Here is a 20,819-nt window from a genome sequence, read left to right as displayed (position 1 = left end):
GTGTGCGCGCTCGTGCGTGCGTGAGCAAGGGGGAAAGGGGCGGAGGGCGCTAAAAATAATGACCGAGAAAATCTCTATTAGTGATACAGGTCCCCTTATCGCAAAAGGAGATTGATTTTTAGAGCGGCTGATAACTAGTTGGTTGAGTTAGATGAAGGAATTCTCCAGGGTGCTGAAAGTACCTCTCCACGGCATCCAGGACGATGGCTTAATGCACCCGACAATCGAAAAGAGGAGGGGGCGGCCGTGAGCGGCCACACCCGCCAGAGCTTATTGGGCATCACTCTGTGGAACGTCACATGGACAGGACCCACACGTTTATCCCAATGAATTATAGATGAAAGGGTAGCTAAAAATGCAGATTTGGTCCCGTACATCAACCCTGAACCGCCTGCAACGCTTGTCCAACGGACAGTCTGTCGGTCTTCACTTAGCCCCATTCCTTGACAATGAGATGAATCCACAAAAACCTTGATCAAGTCACCTCATATTTGGAGTATCCCGTTTCGCAGAATTCACTCAACAGCGCATCGACACAACAGAGACACGATGCTTGGATTGTTAAAATATGGGACGACAATCGTTTTGATACTACTTAATGCGTTGGTTCTTATTACTGGCATCGAAGAGGAGGGAATCTTGACCAATCATTTCTTGGTTCAGTTGCACGAAGGTACAAATGAAAAAGCCCAACAACTTGCAAAGGAGCACGGGTTTGAGAGTGCCAGGAAGGTAAGCAATAATCCGACAAAAAGTCCAGCAAAATGCACTGGTTTGGCATAATTAATCGAGGGTCTGGAAATTTCTGATAGAAGAAGAAGAAGAAGATATGTAACATTACTGAAAAGCGCAGTTCGAGTAGTTTTAATACTAAAGCCATTGGTTCTCTTGTGCTGAGCTCGTGTGAACATTTAAGAATATTTTTCATTATTTTCGTGAAGCTATGTATGGTTTGAAAATTAATAAAAACCTTCATGAGTTTAAATATGGAGGTAAAAGAATAATGTCGCGCTAGCCTAATAAGATAACATAGGCCCTCATAAAAAACACAGTTGTGTAAACGGAAGAAGCAAGTGTTTATTAATTGCTTACTGCGACCTTAGATCACTTTGTAATGTATGTCGTTATTGTCACGATTATTTCCGATATCAACGGCTTCAATGAGACCTAAACGTTTCCAGCTCAGGAATTTCTTGTCTGTCAGCAAAATCATTCAAAACTGAATTAATTAAATTACAGACCAGACAATAGCACACTTCATCAAACAAATCTCCACAAGGCTCTACCCCTGACCCTCGGAGGACTTTGCCAGTTTCAAACGATCTTAGAAAATTTGAAGAACTTTACAGTGTTCTGTCTATTTTTCTATCGATATGTGGATGTATATGTCCATCTATCAATTATCTGAATCTATCTATCTATCTATCTATCTATCTATCTATCTATCTATCTATCTATCTATCTATCTATCTATCTATCGTGTCTTTTTGTGCATCTGTCTTTCTATTCTGAGGCTCATACGCTTGGCAGATTGGCTAGTGGTTAGTATCGTTGTTTTTGTTCCATATGGGAATGTAAATAGATTTGTATAGAAGCAGTGCCTTCTAAACAAGTTTTGTCTTCAAGACTCATATGCTGAGATGAAACCACTTGCTGAAAGGACAGAGAATAAATTTTTGGATCATAGTATTCTGAGAGGATCCCTTTGAAGTGTGAATATGATTACTGCCCTTGATATTTTTCTTACAGTCATTTCTTGCCTGCCCTCTGAGTCTTGTCAAGTGAACTGATGTCTCCTAAAATGAATGCACTGAAAATGGGACATCAGCCAGCTTGACTAAAATTACTCCTAATAAAAGTCTTTTTTAATGAGAGAGTGCCCTTGAATTCAACATGGTTTTCAAATTGTTGTCAAGAATATCATCCTTGATGTAAATCTTCTTAGATTTTTATAGAGACGGAGATTAATCCTCCACTGTCTTTTAAAAAGTGAACTTCTCGATTGAATACAGTGTGGACTCACAGATTCAGTCACATTATCAATAAAATATCTTTGATCAGTTTTTTCTTTTTTTGTTTGTTTTCCAGAGGAGGCAAGATATATGAAATTATCTTTGAAGAGAACAGCTGGTTATTTTGTGTTGTTTGCCTGTGTATAGACAAAGACAAGCTGTTTAAGACCTTAATATGTTCCCAGTATCTCACAGCGTGTCTGCTGGTAATGAATACGTCTCATACTTCAGCACACACTGTTTTCTGGCCTACATAAACAGCCGTTTATCCACAAACAGAACAAACCATTACTCCGATGTATCTGCATCATCAAATGTCAAAATCTGACTCTATGTGTGTAACTGGCTGTTGCTTCAATCACTGATGTGTAACAGGGATGAGCAAGACTGCATGTGTGTGGCCCAGCATTTCAAATTTCACCTAATTATGCAGTATGATAAGAGCTGTCTGGTCAGAATGCATAATCTGCTTTGTTTTTCATTTATTCATTTATTTATTTTGCATGCATGCACAGGAGATGGTCACTATAGAGCACTCTGACTTTGTACCTGCCACCTCGTGGACTGTAGTTATTCTCTCTGTTTCCAGAGGATTTTACTCCTTTCTCCTACAGCAGATTTAATTCATATATGTATACCTACACTTATGCCCACACACACACACACACACACACACACACACACACACACATATATATATATATATATATATATATATATATATATATATATATATATATATATACACATACATATATACACACTCACACACACATACATATACACTTACACATATACATACACACTTGTGCCCACACAGACATATACATATACACATACACACACACTCGTGCCCACACACACATATATATACCCGTACACATACACACTCGTGCCAACACACATCAATTTGCTATTCCTCTAGAGACATACTGTATGTCATAAAAGTTATGTAATCTTCTTTGGTTGCATTAAAAGAACACACCTCATTAAACAGTATACGAACTCTCCAATATTCAGTTAATTGGCTTCACCGGTTCACTTACACACAACAATGTAAAGGACTTCCCATTATTCGGGCTTCTGTAGTAGAGAGTATTCAACTCAATTCATGTCTCTTATGCCACACATTTGTTTTTTTTTCCCCCTCCCACTCAGGGCTCATTGTCATGACCAATCTCTGTTACAACCACTGGTGTATGTTTTAAGGGAAATGAACCATAGTAATTAGACATTTAGTCTCTCCCTCTGTCTACTGACTCATAAGGATGAGTGAATGTTGTATTAAAACCAGTGACCCAACATTCCGCTCCCTCATGGAAACATACGGAAAAAATTAGATATGTTCTAAAATGATCCTGCATGGAATACTTATTTTGTCAGTTTGACATGATTTGTTTGTTTGTTTGTTCTACATTTTCTCTGGATTATTCTGATTTGCTGAACTTTCTATCTGCCTTTGCTTGTAGCTTTCCTTTGGAGAGGGGCTTTTTCATTTCTACCCTCGGGACAGCCCTAAAAACAGAAGAAAACGCAGCTTGAAGCATCGCCAGCGTCTGGAGGAGGATCGTCGGGTAATACTACAATTTCACAATGTGTGGTTCCCATAGAAACCAGTCTGATTCCAGTCACTGAAAAACAATGCTTAATGTCAGGAATGATCCTTTATTTGTTTCCAGTGAGAGCATAAACCAGAGTTCAGAACCAGAGTGTAGTTCCTACAGGTTGCTGAGCTAGTTTGCTAGATAGTGCTTAAAACGTGTCAGAGTTCTTAGTTACCTGGAGTGGTATTTTCAGATAAATTTGTATCAGAGTTCTTAGATACCTAGAGTGGTATTTCCAGATCATTTTCACCATCTGTTAGTATGAATGTTTGTTGGAAACCTATTTTCTTTTTCTTTTTTTTTTTTTTGTGATGACTTACTCTGGGGACGCACTGCTGTACCCCTGAGAAAGAAAAATATTTGACTGGCCAAGCCAGTCTGCTTGAAGTTCATGAACGGAAGGAAGAGGCATGCATTTACAAAGCAATTAAAAAACAGCTTAGGAGGTGATTTAAATTTACCTTACCTAATTAATGAACCAGTGTTGTGTTATTACTTTCAAATAATTTGTCAGGGAAATTTGTACATTTGTTCTCTTTTTTTGTTTGTTTGTTTTGTTTTTTCAGCCATGCTGGAGATATTCAGTGGTTTGGCTGAAGGCAGGTAGCTTGCCTACATATAATGCAGACAGGAAAATGTAAAGTTTTTACTTTAATATTTTTTGATAATAGGTTTTAGAGCATTGTGTAGTGATTATTAGGTATGTCAAATCCTCTGGGGGGCGTGAGAGGGGGAGCAGGCGGAGAGGATAAGCAGGATGTGTTCTTTAGTTTTGTTTCAGGGAGGTGTCAATGACAATAAGAATAATCCACTTTGCAATGCTAATCGGGGTAATGGCTATAAAACAGTACAATGTAGAGGGGGGTCTTAACACAAAAAGAGTGTCAGTCATTTTACATAAAGTGTTTGCTTTATTCACATCTTTTACTGTTAGGGTTTTTTTTTACAGCCATCACACACCCTGAAATAATTTAATCTGAATAAGTATAAAACTGTCCAAGAAGATGCCTTTATCTCTGTTTATATCACAAAATCCTGTCATAATATCCCTCAGTATTTATCGATATCAACAACATACATTTGTCTTATTGATAGTTTTTTTTCCTTTGTAGTTTTCACTTGGATTGATTTGTTTCCATTCTTTTTTAATAGATTGCATATGTACTGTGGCTATTCTGATAATGGTTACTTCAATATGTCTACACGGTATTTTAGTGCTATTGACTACTTTATGTTTTTTTTATTTTATTCTATAAACCGCTTGTTTTGTTTCCCATGGTTTTACTGATTTCTGAGCATCAGTAGGAGCCATCATAGAGCTTTCAAATAGGTGGCATTCAGTTTGCTTTGGTGAGATTTCCAGAATCGATGTAAACGGTACAGGGAGCTGTGCACGCTCTCTCTAGCTCTGAAATGATATTCAAGTCAAGTGCTGTCTCAGAGCCAGGCGTATTGATCAGCTTCCTGTTTTCGTTCCCTACCTGGCCAGGTTCACACAGCCCTGTTTACTCTAGGCCGTGCAGAATGTTTGCTCTGCTCTTCATTTTGACGTGACTCTTCCTCTCTGTCCCTTTAAGCTGTTGCATAACCCAGCGTCAAATACGGAGTTTGTTTATGACCTTTTAAATATAAACACAAAGACATTACAGTGTATCCTTATACTCTGTAACGAAAATGTGTGAATGTGCATGTATAATACACATTGGGTTCCATCAGAGGGTGTGCGAATGAGGTTATTGTGTAATTTCTATGTACTTCTCGAGGAAGCGATCCATACGGGCGTTGGTAGACATTGAGTGAGGCACAGAAAGCCCTTTAATGGAGATCTGTTGCGAACATGTCTTTTGAAGCGTGGGGTGCCATTTTGAGCAGATGCGAGGGTCTGAGTCATGAGTGTCTCAGATGATAAGAGATATGACACTCCGCTCTCTGTACAGTCCTCAGTCCCACTGAGAACACCAGGGCGCACATCACGTGACAGATGATCTGAGACATGGGGGGGAGGGGGTTTGGGGGGTTGAGCTGGGAACACTGAAGGATGGTGTCTTAAAGACGGTACTCATCATTGGCTTCCTAATATCTTTCTGACGTTTTCACCTTCTGTCAGGCTTTATGGTTATGAAGCTGATAGTTTATGGAAATTCTTTTAATTTTGATTATGAAAAGCTCTGTCCATACTTTTCCTGTGATATTAAACAAGTGCTGGGAGAGAAATATTTCACTTGTACATTCAAGTCATACCATTCGGTCCAAATAGGAAAAACAGTCCAGACAGTATATTTCCATTTGCTGAGGGCTAATCACTGTAATATGTCATTCAAGTGGTGCTCTATGATTGGCAAATTATGTGAAATCATGGTCTTTATGAAATAAGTGCTGTAATCTGTAAACCCATGGACCTAATTCATATCCTGGGAGCATGGCTCATACCTATGAACTGTTTTTTCATGTTGTCACACAGTTCTGAATCATAATAAAACAGATTGGTTGATTCTGGATGGTATGCTATTCAAAACCTGCCAGCTAAATTGTTCTGTCCTTGAGAATTTAGTGCCATGAAGGACGTGATTTTCTTTTTCCTCTTTCTTTCTTTTTTTTTTTAATAATCAGGCACAGTTTGTGGATTTCTTGTTTCAGGTTTCACCAGAGTGAGAGTGAATCTTGATTACACAGGGAATATAGTTTTACACTGCTCAGAAGAGAGGATGGAAAGTCCATGGGCAATAAAAGTAGAAAGGCACATTTGTCATGAAGTGAAGTGAACTGTTTTTTTTTTTAAAGACAATTTGGGATATGTACATTTATGGCATTCAGAAACTCAAAATGGGTCTTATTTAGATCACTTTTCCAACCATTTGACTGATGCTTTTGTGAGAACATACCACAATTAAGGCTTGTTGTGCTTCCTACTTTTCATGTTCCTCAGAGGCCGTGGACCTCTGTAGGAGGTTTATCCTCAGGTGGCTTTGAACAGCACAGGAAACGACAGGCAGGACTCTCTAAGTGCGGCAGTCACAGATATGAATGCATCTGATTGTGTGACTATGGAGAAGAGTTCTGTATGTATTTGATAAATAATGGCGGTGCGACGAGGTCACTGCACTCATCCGTCTCGCCCCTCAGTCTGGGGTCAGCATGGAGTTTTCTCAGGGAGTTCAATTAATCACCATGGAGCTCCTGCCACTCTATTCTATTCCTCACGCAGCTCCTGTGTTCTGATTGGACGTGAGCATGAAGCAGATGTGATTCAAAGTGTTTTCTTGCTATGCACAATGGAGCTGATTGCGAATCGAAACTGTACCTTAGGTTTCTGTGTTCTTTGCTGTGTTTTATTGTGTCATTTAAAGACAAATAGATGGAGCTGAGAACACACAAAAAGCAATTTTTTCTTTGAGTAGCAGGGATAATGATGACTATGATGATGATGATGATGATGATGATGACGACGACGATGACTATGATGTCGACGATGATGATGATGATGATGATGATGAAAGGAAATTAGGTGTAGTCTTTTTTCTTGTGTCTGATGACTAGGAACACAGTTTATGGACTGCAAAAATAGTCAGGAAATTCAGTGGCTTACCTGGGGAAGCCATGTAAAATGTATTAAAATCCTTGGCTTAGTTCTCCAGGTCAAATAGTCAAGTATTAGGAAAGAAAATATAATTAGGTACTGTGAAAAAAATTGTACAATTAATGTACAAAATGCTCTAAAATTCAGGGCAAATAAGTACAAATATCCAAATAAATATATAAATGAATACTGGAAGGCTCAGGATAGAATACAAATGAGAGAAAGTAAATTGGTTCATTAATTAGTATTAGCATCTGCAGCAGCAAACACAACAAAAACGCCACACTACTGCCGCTCTCTGAACTGTTTTTCATTTCACTCAGAATTCAAATGTATTCTACCTCAATGTAAAGATTACACTTGTGTCCATTTGTGGAGCAGATCCTTCAGTTATGCTTTTACTTGTCAACAGATATTAAATTTAAGCATCCACTTATGTCTTTCCCTCCTGTAATCCTGAACAGACAATTACTGGATGAAATGATCAAAAGAGTATTCAAAACAACAGTCCACACCTTTGATCGGCACAATTTCATCTTTGGGATAAAAGAGAGCGAGAGAATATTCAAATTAAAATGAGTAATTTCAACATTCTTTATTTTAAAAAGTCTGCTGTTAAATGGGCTTATTACACTATACACTGTCTGCCACACACCTGCTTTTATGTTTAAGGTACTGGATACACCAGTGAAGTAAAAATACCAAGATTATTAACAACATCATACCAGTATTAGTATGGAAAAAATTCTCTCTGAGAATGGAAGGTTTCAAAATGAAACTCATCATATCAAAGTCCATTGAGAGGACATAACGGAGGATGCTGTATCTCAAATGTTTAAAAATGTGTTTTCGTTTTCTGTTTTTTTGTTTGTTTGGTTGTTTTTTTGTAGGTGAAAAATGTGTTTCAGCAGGAAGGCTTTGGTCGTCAGAAGAGGGGCTACAGGGATCTCTCTGACTTTGACATTAACATGAATGACCCTCTATTCACCAAGCAGTGGTATCTGGTGAGTAGAGAGTAATTACAGTCTCTGATGGCTGTGTGTTGTCTGACCTTCCATGCGGCAGACTTATTTGAAGGAATCAGATCAGCTGATACTTCTTTATTTGTTTTATTTTCTTCATTAGCAGCCAATGTCAACCTTAGACCTCAAACAGCCATTATCATGAAGTTCATTCAGTTTCCCCAGGGGCTAATCCAGACTGACATTCTTGTCCTTTTTTTTTCTTTCTTTTTTTTTTTGTATTATTTTCAGGGACACATCCTCTTATTTAGCTTGTCAGTTTAAACGCTCCACAGCAGGGTTTCGCCAAAGTGCGATATCAGTGACATTTATTATCCAACCCCCTCCGCCCTGTAAAGCCTCCCACGGGTTGACTAATTTTCTAATGTGTGCACGCCTGGGAACCGCCACTCACGTGACTTGTCCATATTGTCCGACCAAACAGATAAACACGGGCCAGGCTGATGGCACCCCTGGCCTGGACCTGAACGTGGCTGAAGCTTGGAAGTTGGGGTACACTGGGAAAGGAGTAACCATTGCCATCATGGATGATGGTGAGTATGGATCTGTGTCTCAGAGATTCTCTTTTGTTTTCTGTAACAGCTGAGTATGGCCAGCACTTTGCCGAATAGTTTATATCCTATCTATGATGTGATTTATTATGATTATTATGATTATTATTATTATTATTATTATTATTATTATTATTATTATTAATAAAGAGATTGGTCTCTTAAACATGCTGAGGTTATACTTTAATATCTTTTTAGGTATTGACTACTTGCATCCAGATTTGGCTGCAAATTACGTAAGTAACGGCTCTGCTTACTTCTTTTAGCATATCCTTACATTTTATTTTACTTTATTTTATTTTATTTTATTTTATTTTATTTTATTTTATTTTATTTTATTTTATGAAGTAAAAAGTAGTTGTGATGCCCTGGACAATGTCTGTATGCTGTCTGTCATATGCCAGATTCATTCTCTCAGCTGCCATGATGTTGTGTGTTGTGTTTTTTGTTTTTGTTTTTTTTCCTCTGTAAGACATAGCTGAGAAGGCTCTCTGGCAAGCAGGCTGTCTGAGGTTCATGTATACAGCTGGCTAACATCAAAGCTCCATCTGTCAAATTCTTTCTTTCCTTTTTACTAATTTTTGGGTTGTATGTATATATATATGTGTGTGCGTGTGTGTGTGTGTGTGTGTGTATGTATATATGTGTGTGTATATATATATTGTAAATCCATTTTGCTATTGGTTCTATTGGTAACTGATACTACTCTTTCATAGTAGGTAACTGTTTGTCATTCAGATGTGTCTTAACAGAAACGTATTATAACATACCATAGCATGAATTAATACAGAGGGTTTTTTTTTTTTCTCATTATAGGTGATACATTGTAGTTGTGCTCAGTCAAATAAGATGTTAATGAAGGGAGCAGGTTCCCCTGTGAGATGGGACTGTAGAGCACCATGGCAATTAAAACAGGCTGCTGTTCTTCCGTCACGTATTTCACTCTTTAGAGATTTCACAGCCATGCCCCTGTATTCATAATGCATACAATGAAAAACTAGGAATAGTCTCTCTTTCTCTCTCTCTCTCTCTCTCTCTCTCTCTCTCTCTCTCTCTCTCTGTGTCCCCACCTCTCTCTCTCACACACACACATACACACATATGCATGTACGCACACTAGGGAGGGAATGGGCAAACTGTTCAGATCTCAAAGAAAGAGGAAAAAAACCTCTTTTTTCGAGAGGGGAAAAGGAAATAACATCTGTGTTGCTCTGAAAGCATGATCTATGATTGGAGCTGTAATTGTCAGCGTGTGGGCTCAGACTCCCAGTGCCTTTGAACATAGATGTGTCTTAAAAACCCAAAAATAACTTCTCCTTATCTGCGGTAGCGGCTGATGCTTGTACACGCTCCACTGAGCTGATGTCTCCAGCCATGCTGTGAGAGGCAGGAACACTCATTTACTGGGCCCGGGCTTCCTCCTCTGTCCTAGCATACTGCTGCTTTATTCATCACTAAGTTCACCAAATTATGCAGTGCACAGTTTTGCAAAAGATTACAGAAATTTGGGCACAGACAGCAATGAGATAAATATGTTGTCTTGCTCCTCTGATACTGTGATGTGACAACAACATATGAAATATTTGGGGGGGGGGTTTTGTTTGTTTGTTTGTTTTAAATGGAGCTGGGATAATTTGCCAAATATTGGCTGGTGTCTAGGAAAAGAGTGAATTTGTATAATCATATGAAGGCTTTGAGATGGTTCTAGAATTTATTCATAGGCTGATAACTGCACTGCCAGGCAGCAGCCAAATGGAGGCCTGCCAAAAAAGGCTCTCTAATGAAGAACAGAAACGTGAACAAACACTTGGCTGCATAGGTATATAGTTGTTGTTGTTGTTATTGTTGTTGAAGTGCAAATCAAAAATTCAGAACAAATAAAAAATTCGTTCATCTTTATTAGAGTTGCCATGACAATGTTACAGTGTCATTTCGCCGTAATGTCTCTTTTCTAAAATGTCTTAGAAATATTGTAAAGCTCAGGTTTCACAGTTCCGCTACTTAAATGTTTTTCTTTTTTTTACCACTGCAAAAGCCACACAGTTCAGTGCTCTCAATGGATATGTTTTATATTTTAAGTGGGATCTAACTTTCAGTTGGCCAAAAGATTTGGACATGCGTAAGTTATGCGTAAGTGGCAGAGCCATAGATATTCTCTACATTCTATAAGTCTTTGACCACAATGTTTCTGACGAGCATTGCATAGACGTCTTAATGCATACATGAGTAAACATCTTCTTATTCATGTGATCTTAGCTATGATTTTTTTGGTGATCAGGGATTGTGATAATTGATTGTCAAAAAGGGGAAGGGTACGTAAGCATTGAAGACAGTGGTAGATCAGATATTATGAAAATGTATGTTCTTTTAACGGGTGTGCAAATCAAAACACCTTCAGGTACAATAGATGAGTGCTTTCAGTCTTCAGATCTCAACCAATACCCTTTGATTTTTTTATGAAATAGCCCTGGCCATGTCTGTGCATCTTACATGAATTTAAACATACACATTTCAAACAGATACACTGATAATGTCTCATGCTGTAGTGTGTTAGTAATAACCCATCAGTCATAATAAGGGCTCCCATCATACCTCACACAGACCATATCCGTAGGTGTCCATTATCTTTTTGGGAATGGTTGTCAATGGTAGCGAGGTAGCAGGTCCATGGCCAGAGCAGGGTAAAACGGAGCATTTCAGAGGAGCTGTGTGAAAAGAGGGACAGGGAGAAACACATTTCCACAGCTGTGCTGATGGATTACGGAGGGAGGCGTAAAGCACTAAAGCACAGCAAATTGATGTGTCATTTATTTCCATGCAGCACTAACAGACTCTCCACTCCTCACTCTCTGATGAGGGGAGAGTTAGAGGAGGAGAGCATGTTTCCAGCCTGCACTTTCTGATGGAGGGAGAGCTATAGGAGGAGAGCATTCATCTTTTCACTCTGTTCTTTCTGATGGAGGGAGAGTTATAGGAGGAGAGCATTCATCTTTTCACTCTGTTCTTTCTGATGGAGGGAGAGCTATAGGAGGAGAGCATGTTTCCAGCCTGCACTTTCTGATGGAGGGAGAGCTATAGGAGGAGAGCATTCATCTTTTCACTCTGTTCTTTCTGATGGAGGGAGAGCTAGAGGGAGTGAGCATGTTTTTCACACAGCACTTTCTGATAGAGGGAGATCTGGAGGAGGAGAGCATTTATCATCAGAGAGATCAGTTGTCATATACTCTCTCCCAAGCAAACATATCCAACATATCATAGTCCCGCCACTGTTTCACTGTTTTTACTCTCTCTCTCGCTCTCTTTTTTAAATTTTAGTGCTATGTGTTTCATTTTAATTCAATATTAATTCTCTTTCATTACTATGTGTTTCATTGTAATTCAGTATTTTGTCCAAAGCCAAGTGAGGGAAGAGTTGCCAGACACTCATAGTTCTTCATCAGCTGTGATCAGCTTGAGTAATCTGAGCCACTTGGACTGCGTTTCTTTTTGGAACTGTTCTTTTATGGCTGGCTTAATGGCAGCTGTAAGGCTGAACAAATTTCATGCTCCTAAAGCTATAAACACTGAGGATGCAAGGGACTGAATTTCACCAACAGAATTGAAATGACTGTTATTTCATTCCATGGTCTTACTTAACTGATGAGCTAAATTCAGGTTTTGAAATTCAAAACTGCTGATAATTTTTGTCAACAGATGGAGTGTGATTGGCTTAAAAGAAGCCTGGCTCTCTTTTTAAGAACAGCTGAGAGAAAGCACATTAATTGTGTGATAGCAGTACAGATTAACTCCAGTAACTTAATGGACAGTCGTAAAATGGTGATTATGGAACTTATGGTGGTGCTTAAGAATGTTTTTCTTTGAACCTAAAGAAGAGTAGTTAGATTTTTCTGCTGGCTACTGACATTTTGATCTAAAGAAATCTAATGCAGGTGCTTGTGAGTTTGGTTGAAAAGCTTCATCACAACTGGTTGATTAGATTTTGAAGCAAACTCTCCATTAGCTTCAGAGCTCACAAAATGTTTGATTCCTCAAAAAGAATGTCACATCTATCAAGTCTTCTAAACTCCACACTTCTAAACTGGGTGTTAGTGGTCAGTAGACAGAGAGAGACAAAGAGAGGGAGAGAGAGAGAATGGAAGAAAGAAACAGAGAGATCAAGACATACAGAGGTTCACCTCAGTTGCTCTTCGGTCTCGGTGATCAGCTTGTGACCCAGACTGCTTTGAGGAGCTCAGACGACTAGTGTCAATAGCTCTCAAAGCTGTTCCGTCCCCTGAGTTACCTGTTCAAAACATGTCATTACTTCATGATAAAAAGGACGAGGTGACACGGGACTGAGGCATTCCCTTTTGTTCCCCGCCCCCCCCCCCCCACCACCCACTGACTCATCTTGGTAAATGCCAAACGGCATGCTCATCAAGCTTCTGGCATTGACTGCTCCAATGAATGATCTTTTCAGCAGCAAGTTAACGAGCACAAATCCCTTTCAGTTTCTCTGAAAACCAATAAAGGTTTTGAGCCGACGCTCATATGACAGGCATAACATTTCACTTGGAACAGAGTGAGGCAAAAATAAGCAAATAAATAAATAAAAATAAAACCAACAGCACACAAACAAGTTAGTCAGAACTGCCTTGGTTGATGTGACCTGTAAAAAAAAGTGTGTGTGTGTGGGGGGGGGTATTGGAATCTTTGTTCTGATTACATTTGGTGAATTGATTATTCTCAGACAGGTGTTTACAGCTCCTGCATCTGTTTCTTTCTTTATTTTTTCCACTTTTTTTCAACTTTTGCTTCTTCTGCTTATTGGCACGCTGAAATTCAATTCTTCAAATAATTGGGGTGTCGGTGTCTGTGTTGACGCATCCTGCTGAGAATACACATTACCTCCAGAAGAAGGCTGATTTTTAATTAACAAACAGTTAGCAAGTCGTTAACTACAGACAGGACATACATAGACTTAGCCAACATGTGAGACAGAACATGAAAACCCTTAATTATTCAGTCAGATGGCTTAAGTCCACAGGCTGTGCAATCTGTCTATGATGTCTGAAATGATGTCACATGATGTAAATTCTTATTCGCTCCATAAATGTATCCATAACTCGTTTGAGAATGGCTCATATTTTCTCCTTTCAGAATGCAGAGGCCAGCTATGACTTTAGCAGCAACGACCCCTATCCTTATCCTCGCTACACAGATGACTGGTTTAACAGGTAATCCACAGCAGACAGGCTCTGAGAGCTACTGTGGTGTAAAACTGAGGTTTGTGTGTAATTGTGTGGGCATGAAGCTGGGTTTTTCTGGCAGATCAGTCAAAAGATTTTTTTTCCTTTCTCCATATTGATTTTCCTTACGTGTAGCACCATTAAGTCAAGTCTCTGGGCACTCAGACAGGCTGCATTAAAAGAGCGCGTGGTCCAGTTATTCCTCAGTTTGTTATCAGGCTTGGTGGAGGGTCATTGAGGGATAACCAAATAGGAGGTGAAGAGGACAAGGATGTGGTTTGTGTGTACCTTATGGTGGTGAAGACCATCAATTTGAATTTGAGCCAAAAGAAAGAAAGAAAGCCTCCAGCAGCAAGAAAGAGCTGAGTCTATTCTGGATTGTTTAGATGCGCTCCAGGACTGTTATTTGTAGTGGATTTTTACACAACATCGCCTGTCCTTATTAGAGAGAGTGAGCTCTTTCCTGGCTCCTTGCGATGTGAAATGGCGGCCAGAACATGCCCCGCGGGGTAGAGGGAAGCACAGATTGGCAGTCCTCCCATCTCCACACTGCAGTGCTCAAAGATTCGACCTTTCACTCTCCATCTCCTTATCTCAGCCGCATCATGGCCCGCAGCTGCATGATCCACTCCGTCCAAGGGCAGCTCAAAGACGACACAGACTGATCATGATAAGGGAAAAAAAAATAGAATCTCTCTCTTTTTTTCCTTTTTTTTTCCTCACTCCTGCCAACACACCTCCATGTTTCAGTCATTACCGAGCTGTTTCTGTGCTGAGAAGGAGTGTGTGAAATGAAGAGTAATATACTGACGCTCTGCTGTATGCTGCACTCAGGCTAATCAGCTGGTTATTTATAAATAGAGTGGTCTTGTCTGTCTGGAACCGAGACTGCTGGGAGGGGAGGGCATATCGTTGATGCCCGCTGTGGCACACGCTGGGTCTCTCCCGGCCATGCCAGCTGTGCCAGTCTAATCACATCCATCATTTGTATTAACCTGCACCTGTCATCAGCAGACAGAGGACAGACCACCTCTTCACTTCACACTTCATCATTAGAAAAAGTTCAAATTCAATTAAATATACGCATCTGTGTGTGTGTGTGTGTGTTTGTGTGTGTACAGATGGATTTATATCTTTAACATGTATTTTCTTTTTCTATGTACATGACCAGTCATGGAACTCGGTGTGCTGGTGAGGTGTCTGCCGCTGCCAATGACAACATCTGTGGTGTGGGCGTGGCATACAACTCCAAGGTGGCAGGTACATCTGTATGAGTGTGTGGAGATTGACCCTGATCATGATTGTGTTCTTGATGTAGGTGGTTTTGAGTTTTATGTCAATCTAGGAGGCGTTATGTAATTTAGCTTTCTCCAGCCGCATTCATTAATATATCTCACATGATCTACACGTACAGACATTGTTGCTGTTGTGATATTGTCTTTTAGTTATAAGTTCATAATTATGGAATTAGATTTATTTTATGCAGTTATCAGATTGATGTCTTACTTATATATTACTGCAGAATGTGTGAGTTTAATGTGGCTATGCCAAGCCTGTGCCAGAGCAGTAGCTTAACCGAGTAAAGTCCTTTGCTTTGTTATTACAGAAACATAGCCTGAGGCACATTAGCAACAACATGTCAGCATCAATGAAAAGACTGTCTCTGGTCTGGTGCACATTGATTTCTCTCTTAAAATGTTGTTCTGGAGGAAGGCAGTACCATCGATCAGTCGGTTCCTGTGGTGCAGCTTTTGTTTTTCCAAAAACAAGGCTTGTTGGTTTTGTCCTCTGATGAATTAATTTACCCGCATATCTGCAAACTGTTATATTTTTGGTGCTTTTAAGCTAATTTTAGAGTAAAGCTATTTTACCTTTCAAAGAAAACAATTAATGTAACCATTGTCAAACACTGAATATTTAATGTCATGTAAGTGTATTAAGCTCAGTTTTATCAGTGAGAAGCGGTTCATAGATATCGTTATCACAACATACATGAATATTTTTTCATACAGTTTATGACAGCTACGAGAGATGTGTGGTTGTGACTACAGTATGATATTGCAGAGCATATTAATACTATTATTAATCATGAGAGCACTGCAGTAGTCAGGCTTTTTTTTCATCCATTCCTGTTTTTTCGTAATCAACCATCAATTGGGAAAACAGAGTGGTTGCGTCTTATAGACTAGTTTTCTCAAGACGTCGTCAAGTGGAGAGAGAAAGTGGGAGAAAAGCATATGCAGATGGACTGTGTTAGTGTGTCGTGCTTTGTGAAGAGACTGGGTAATTATCAGTCAAACCTTTCATGAGCCCCGGAGATCTGGGCCGGATAGACTAGCTTCCCTATGTCTGCTCGATAGGGCTGGACCCGTTCAGAAGGTTTACAATGAAGGTGATATTTCATCATTCATCTGCATATTTACATTGTAGCATGTAGATTCACACATTTCTGTGTGTGTGTGTGTGTGTGTGTCTGTGCACGACATCAGTAAAACTGGGTAAAGTAAAGGTAATGAATAAGGAGAGGGAAAGGGAGGAGAAGAGGAGGAAACAGTGATGGATATGGAAAGGTGCTGAGACTCTCCTTCATCCTCAGGGATACGCATGCTGGACCAGCCCTTCATGACGGACATTATCGAAGCCTCATCCATCAGTCACATGCCTCAGGTCATTGACATCTACAGTGCCAGCTGGGGCCCCACGGATGACGGCAAAACGGTGGACGGACCACGGGAGCTAACCCTGCAGGCCATGGCCGACGGCGTCAACAAAGTAAGGCGAGACCTGTTGAATCATTTTCGCAACAAAACGGCTTTCCAGCCACTGCTTCGGTGTCACAACCCAAATTTTCCTTTCCTTGGCCGTTGCTTTGGTGAAATTTATACAGTCATAAACACTCTCCCTCCTTTTGTTGTGAGAGACGTATTTTACAGCTTGAACACCTGTGGTTTTTTTGTGGAAAAAGCCCTCGCGTGTTTAAAAAGGAACCAGGTGGTGCAGTCCCTTAACTGTCTCCAAAACACATCATTCTCCTGCTCACAACACTTGTTTAAATCAACTTGAATACTAACCAAATCCACAAATGAATTGTTTTTCCAGATGGAACTCTGAGAGCTCAAGTGTATTCAGAGTAATACGGAATACAAATTCATGATGTGTATAAACATTGTAGAGAACTCTCAAGCTGTCCACCTTTAATTTTACAGGCATGACTAACAAGGCTTGTGGTGACAATTTTAATTAACTGGTTGATTAATTAAAATGCTGTATGCAGACCACATAGCCGTCAACTCAGATCCAGGGAAACGGAGGAGAATATGCCATGCTGCAGTTTAAAAGGGAACAGAATAAACAGAACTAATCAAGCTATTTTCCTTTCAACCACTCAAGGCTAATGATCGCTTACGTAAGTTATTGCATGTGCACTCAATAAAAAAAAAAAAAAATTCCAAGGGGAGGGAAAAAATAGTTCAATTATAAATTTCTATTCAATAGGTATGTTTTCTTAATTCTCTCCTGGAGTCCACTTGTTAACCTCACAGAGACCAATCACTTCAGACTTAAACATGTGGCTTAGTTTGCATCTCTTGACCATGGCTCAGGCTGTGTGAATTGCACTGGTTGATGGTAATAAGTCGGTCAGCTTTTCTTTCATGCTCCGGGTCTCCACTTGTGAAACCCGAGCATCGCACAAGGTAATCTCTCCCCCTCCCTCCCCATAACCACCCCCCCACCCCATGCCCGCTCCCTCTATTTTAAACAGCACTTTTACAATTTAAACGGGGGGGTCAGGAACAGCGGTGGCAGCTGAAGGCTGGCGCTGCACTAAAGCTCTGTACAGCCTGACTCTGTTTGTCAGGGAAAGAGAGGAGAGTTTAGTTGTGCCGTCTGCGGTGGGAGGTGTAGAGTGGCGGTTAATTACGATGGGGGTCAGGTGGCACGCTCTCTGTGTATTCTTCATTTATTTATTTGTAGGGCGGCTTTGTGAATCCTAATCAGATGATAGCACTGGTCATAATTTTATTATTTGAAATAACAAGGAGTTGATTAGAAGAGGGGGGAAAGTGCCAAGCCTTCACAATACAGCTATTCAGCAAATTGCCAAACAAGATATTGTCATATATCTCTTTTTTACTGGCTCAAGATAGCCAAATGGAGAGAAAGAGAGAGAGAGAGAGAGAGAGAGAGAGAGAGAGAGAGAGAGAAAATGGGAAAGGAAAAAGAGGAAGAGAGAGGTCTATAGTGTCAGTTCTGATTCCAACTGTGGTCCTCCCACACTTTCAAGATTCTCCTTTTACCAACCTGTTCTCTGAGACTGGGCCTGGTTACAAAACCAGGCGTTCTTGAAGTGCAAACATTTGTTTATAGCCTGTTACAACAGAGAAGATCTGATGGGTTTCTGTGTAGCGCAAAAGACAGAGAGAGAGAGACAGACAGAGAGAGAGAGAGAGGGAGAAAGTGGGAGAAAGAGAAAGACAGATTGGTAACACTTTACTTGGATAGTCTGCCCACAAAGGGTTTACGGCGTATTTGTAACAGTTCAACATGTTGAATAAGCTGCAGCTTAGTTGAGATCCAACCATCCGTATATACATTCTTGAACATTAGTTGAACATTAGAATGTTCAACAAAATTAACGAAATGATTTACTTGTTTGTTGAATATGTACATATACATTAGACTATTGAACATTTGTATAGCATAGGTTAACCCTAACCCTAACTGTAGTCGAAGATCAATTAATTTATTCTCAGAATATGTAGGTATGTTCATTAATCGTCACATGCACTCTATAAACCCCCTTTGGGCAAATTATCCAAGTAAAGTGTAACCGAGAGCTTTAATGGAATCACAACTGTTGTTTAGTGGTTGATAATGTTGCATTCTATTGTGTACTCCAGGGGGTCTTAAAATGACAATAATCAAGCCCAATGTTTTAGGACTACATTTCTCATTTTTATTTCCCACTTTGTCATTTTCTGATAGTTTAATATCAGAGAAAGTTGATGTTTGTGTTATTTCTAAATTAGATTTCGACACTTCCAACTGCATTTTGCTGGTTTGCTGCTTGACTTTCTTTTCTTAAGTTGGAAATAAGTCAGACAAATCATTAAGAAATCACTGTTTGTTCACCATTTAGTCACCAGTCTCCATCTCACTGCTGGTGAAACAGCAGGTCTAATGGCTTGTCAGGAAATGGAGTGTTGCTTCGTGTTCGTTTGGACTGAGCCGCTCTTGAACATGGTGGTTTTGATTGTTTGGCAGGGCCGTGGTGGAAAAGGCAGCATCTATGTGTGGGCCTCTGGAGACGGTGGTAGCTATGACGACTGTAACTGTGACGGCTATGCCTCCAGTATGTGGACTATTTCCATTAACTCGGCCATCAACGACGGTCGCACTGCTCTGTATGACGAGAGCTGCTCCTCCACCCTAGCCTCCACCTTCAGCAACGGACGAAAGAGGAACCCAGAAGCAGGGGTGGTAAGTGAGTGTGTCCGTGTGTGTGAGTGTGTGCGTGTGAGAGAGAGAGAGAGAGAGAGAGAGAGAGAGAGAGAGAGAGAGAGAGAGAGAAAAACCTCCATACACATCAGGTATATGGTATCTATTATTTCAATGTACATTTGCACATGTGTAAGAGACTGAATGTCAACTTTTCTGACATTTTTGCGAAGATAATGTCTAGAGATTTCCAAGTCAGTGATTTCAAGAGATGAAGACCATTTATGCAAGTGAAAATGTCTAACATTTTTTACTGGTTTTTTTGTCTGATTTTTAACAGGAAATTAAAAGCAGAATTGCCAAGTGAGAAGATAAACACTTGGGATGCTGTGTGCTTTGTTCTATGCAGTCCAGATTCGTGATACAAAGTTTTAGGAGTTGTATTAAGTCTTTTGTGAATGTGATGCCTTCGTTATGTCTATTATTAGGAGTGTCAGAATGACGAAGAGATAGAGAGAGTTAATAGTTTCATCCATTCTCTTGGAGAACAATAATGTGAAAATGGAAATGGATGGATACATTCAGTGTGGAGTCCCATCTACCCACACTCCACAGATCACTGGAGAGAGAGAGAGAATGAGATGAACACTGATGAAAGAGAGAGAGACAGAGAGAGAGAGAGAGAGAGAGAGAGAGAGAAGTATGCAGTTTCAGGGTTGAGGTTGCCAGACTGGTAGAAAACTACACGCATACACATATCTGCATCTTTACCTATACATGCATACAAACTAGAGATGTACAAAGACATCATTATCTCTATCTGTATCTGTATCTGTTCAACCAACAAAAATATATGTCTCTGTATCTGTACTCAGACAGTAGGCCAGAAGTGGGGGTGGTTTATACCAGAAGTTGCGCTAAAACGTGCAAATGTTGTATTTTCCAACCTAATATTCATTGGCAATGCAATTTTGGTGCCTTCAAAACATCAAATTGATTTAATATTGGCATACAATTAATTATTAAATATATTTTCACATCCTCATACTATACTTTTCATCCCTCTTTATTTTAATTTTAATTTTAATTTTAACTAAACTAAGTTAGACTGTCTCAACACTACTACTACCACCCCTTCAACTGGGAGACATTGTAAAATCGGAAACTGAAAAAAAGTGTTTTAGAAATTGAAAGATTCTGTTTTGCATTGGAAATAGAAACTATTTACAGTAAAGATATAGGCTACAGAAAAATATCCTTCAGTTGAAGGCAATAAGTTCCAATGAGGCTGCATTCGTAATTCTTGATGTTAACATTAATGTTACTGCAGTTCGCTAGGGAAACGTGAATTACTATTTTACAACAGTGATTTGCGCTGACTCGGTG

At 39.7% G+C, this 20,819-nt stretch overlaps 1 protein-coding gene across 1 annotated transcript in view; it reads left to right on the top strand.

The window, feature by feature from the left end:
- Positions 1–549: 549 nt before the first annotated feature.
- pcsk2 (proprotein convertase subtilisin/kexin type 2) overlaps positions 550–20,819 on the top strand; it is a 28,586-nt gene continuing 8,316 nt past the window's right edge. The window contains exons 1-9 of the mRNA XM_030771754.1: positions 550–732; positions 3,482–3,586; positions 8,084–8,197; positions 8,640–8,748; positions 8,965–9,002; positions 13,906–13,982; positions 15,166–15,254; positions 16,591–16,766; positions 19,260–19,475. Coding sequence (XP_030627614.1) covers positions 550–732; positions 3,482–3,586; positions 8,084–8,197; positions 8,640–8,748; positions 8,965–9,002; positions 13,906–13,982; positions 15,166–15,254; positions 16,591–16,766; positions 19,260–19,475 — 1,107 coding nt within the window. The remainder of the gene's footprint in view (positions 733–3,481; positions 3,587–8,083; positions 8,198–8,639; positions 8,749–8,964; positions 9,003–13,905; positions 13,983–15,165; positions 15,255–16,590; positions 16,767–19,259; positions 19,476–20,819) is intronic.

The sequence above is a fragment of the Chanos chanos genome, chromosome 4 (assembly GCF_902362185.1).
Source record: "Chanos chanos chromosome 4, fChaCha1.1, whole genome shotgun sequence".
NCBI lineage: Eukaryota > Metazoa > Chordata > Actinopteri > Gonorynchiformes > Chanidae > Chanos > Chanos chanos.
This window is presented reverse-complemented; position numbering and strand designations above follow the sequence as displayed.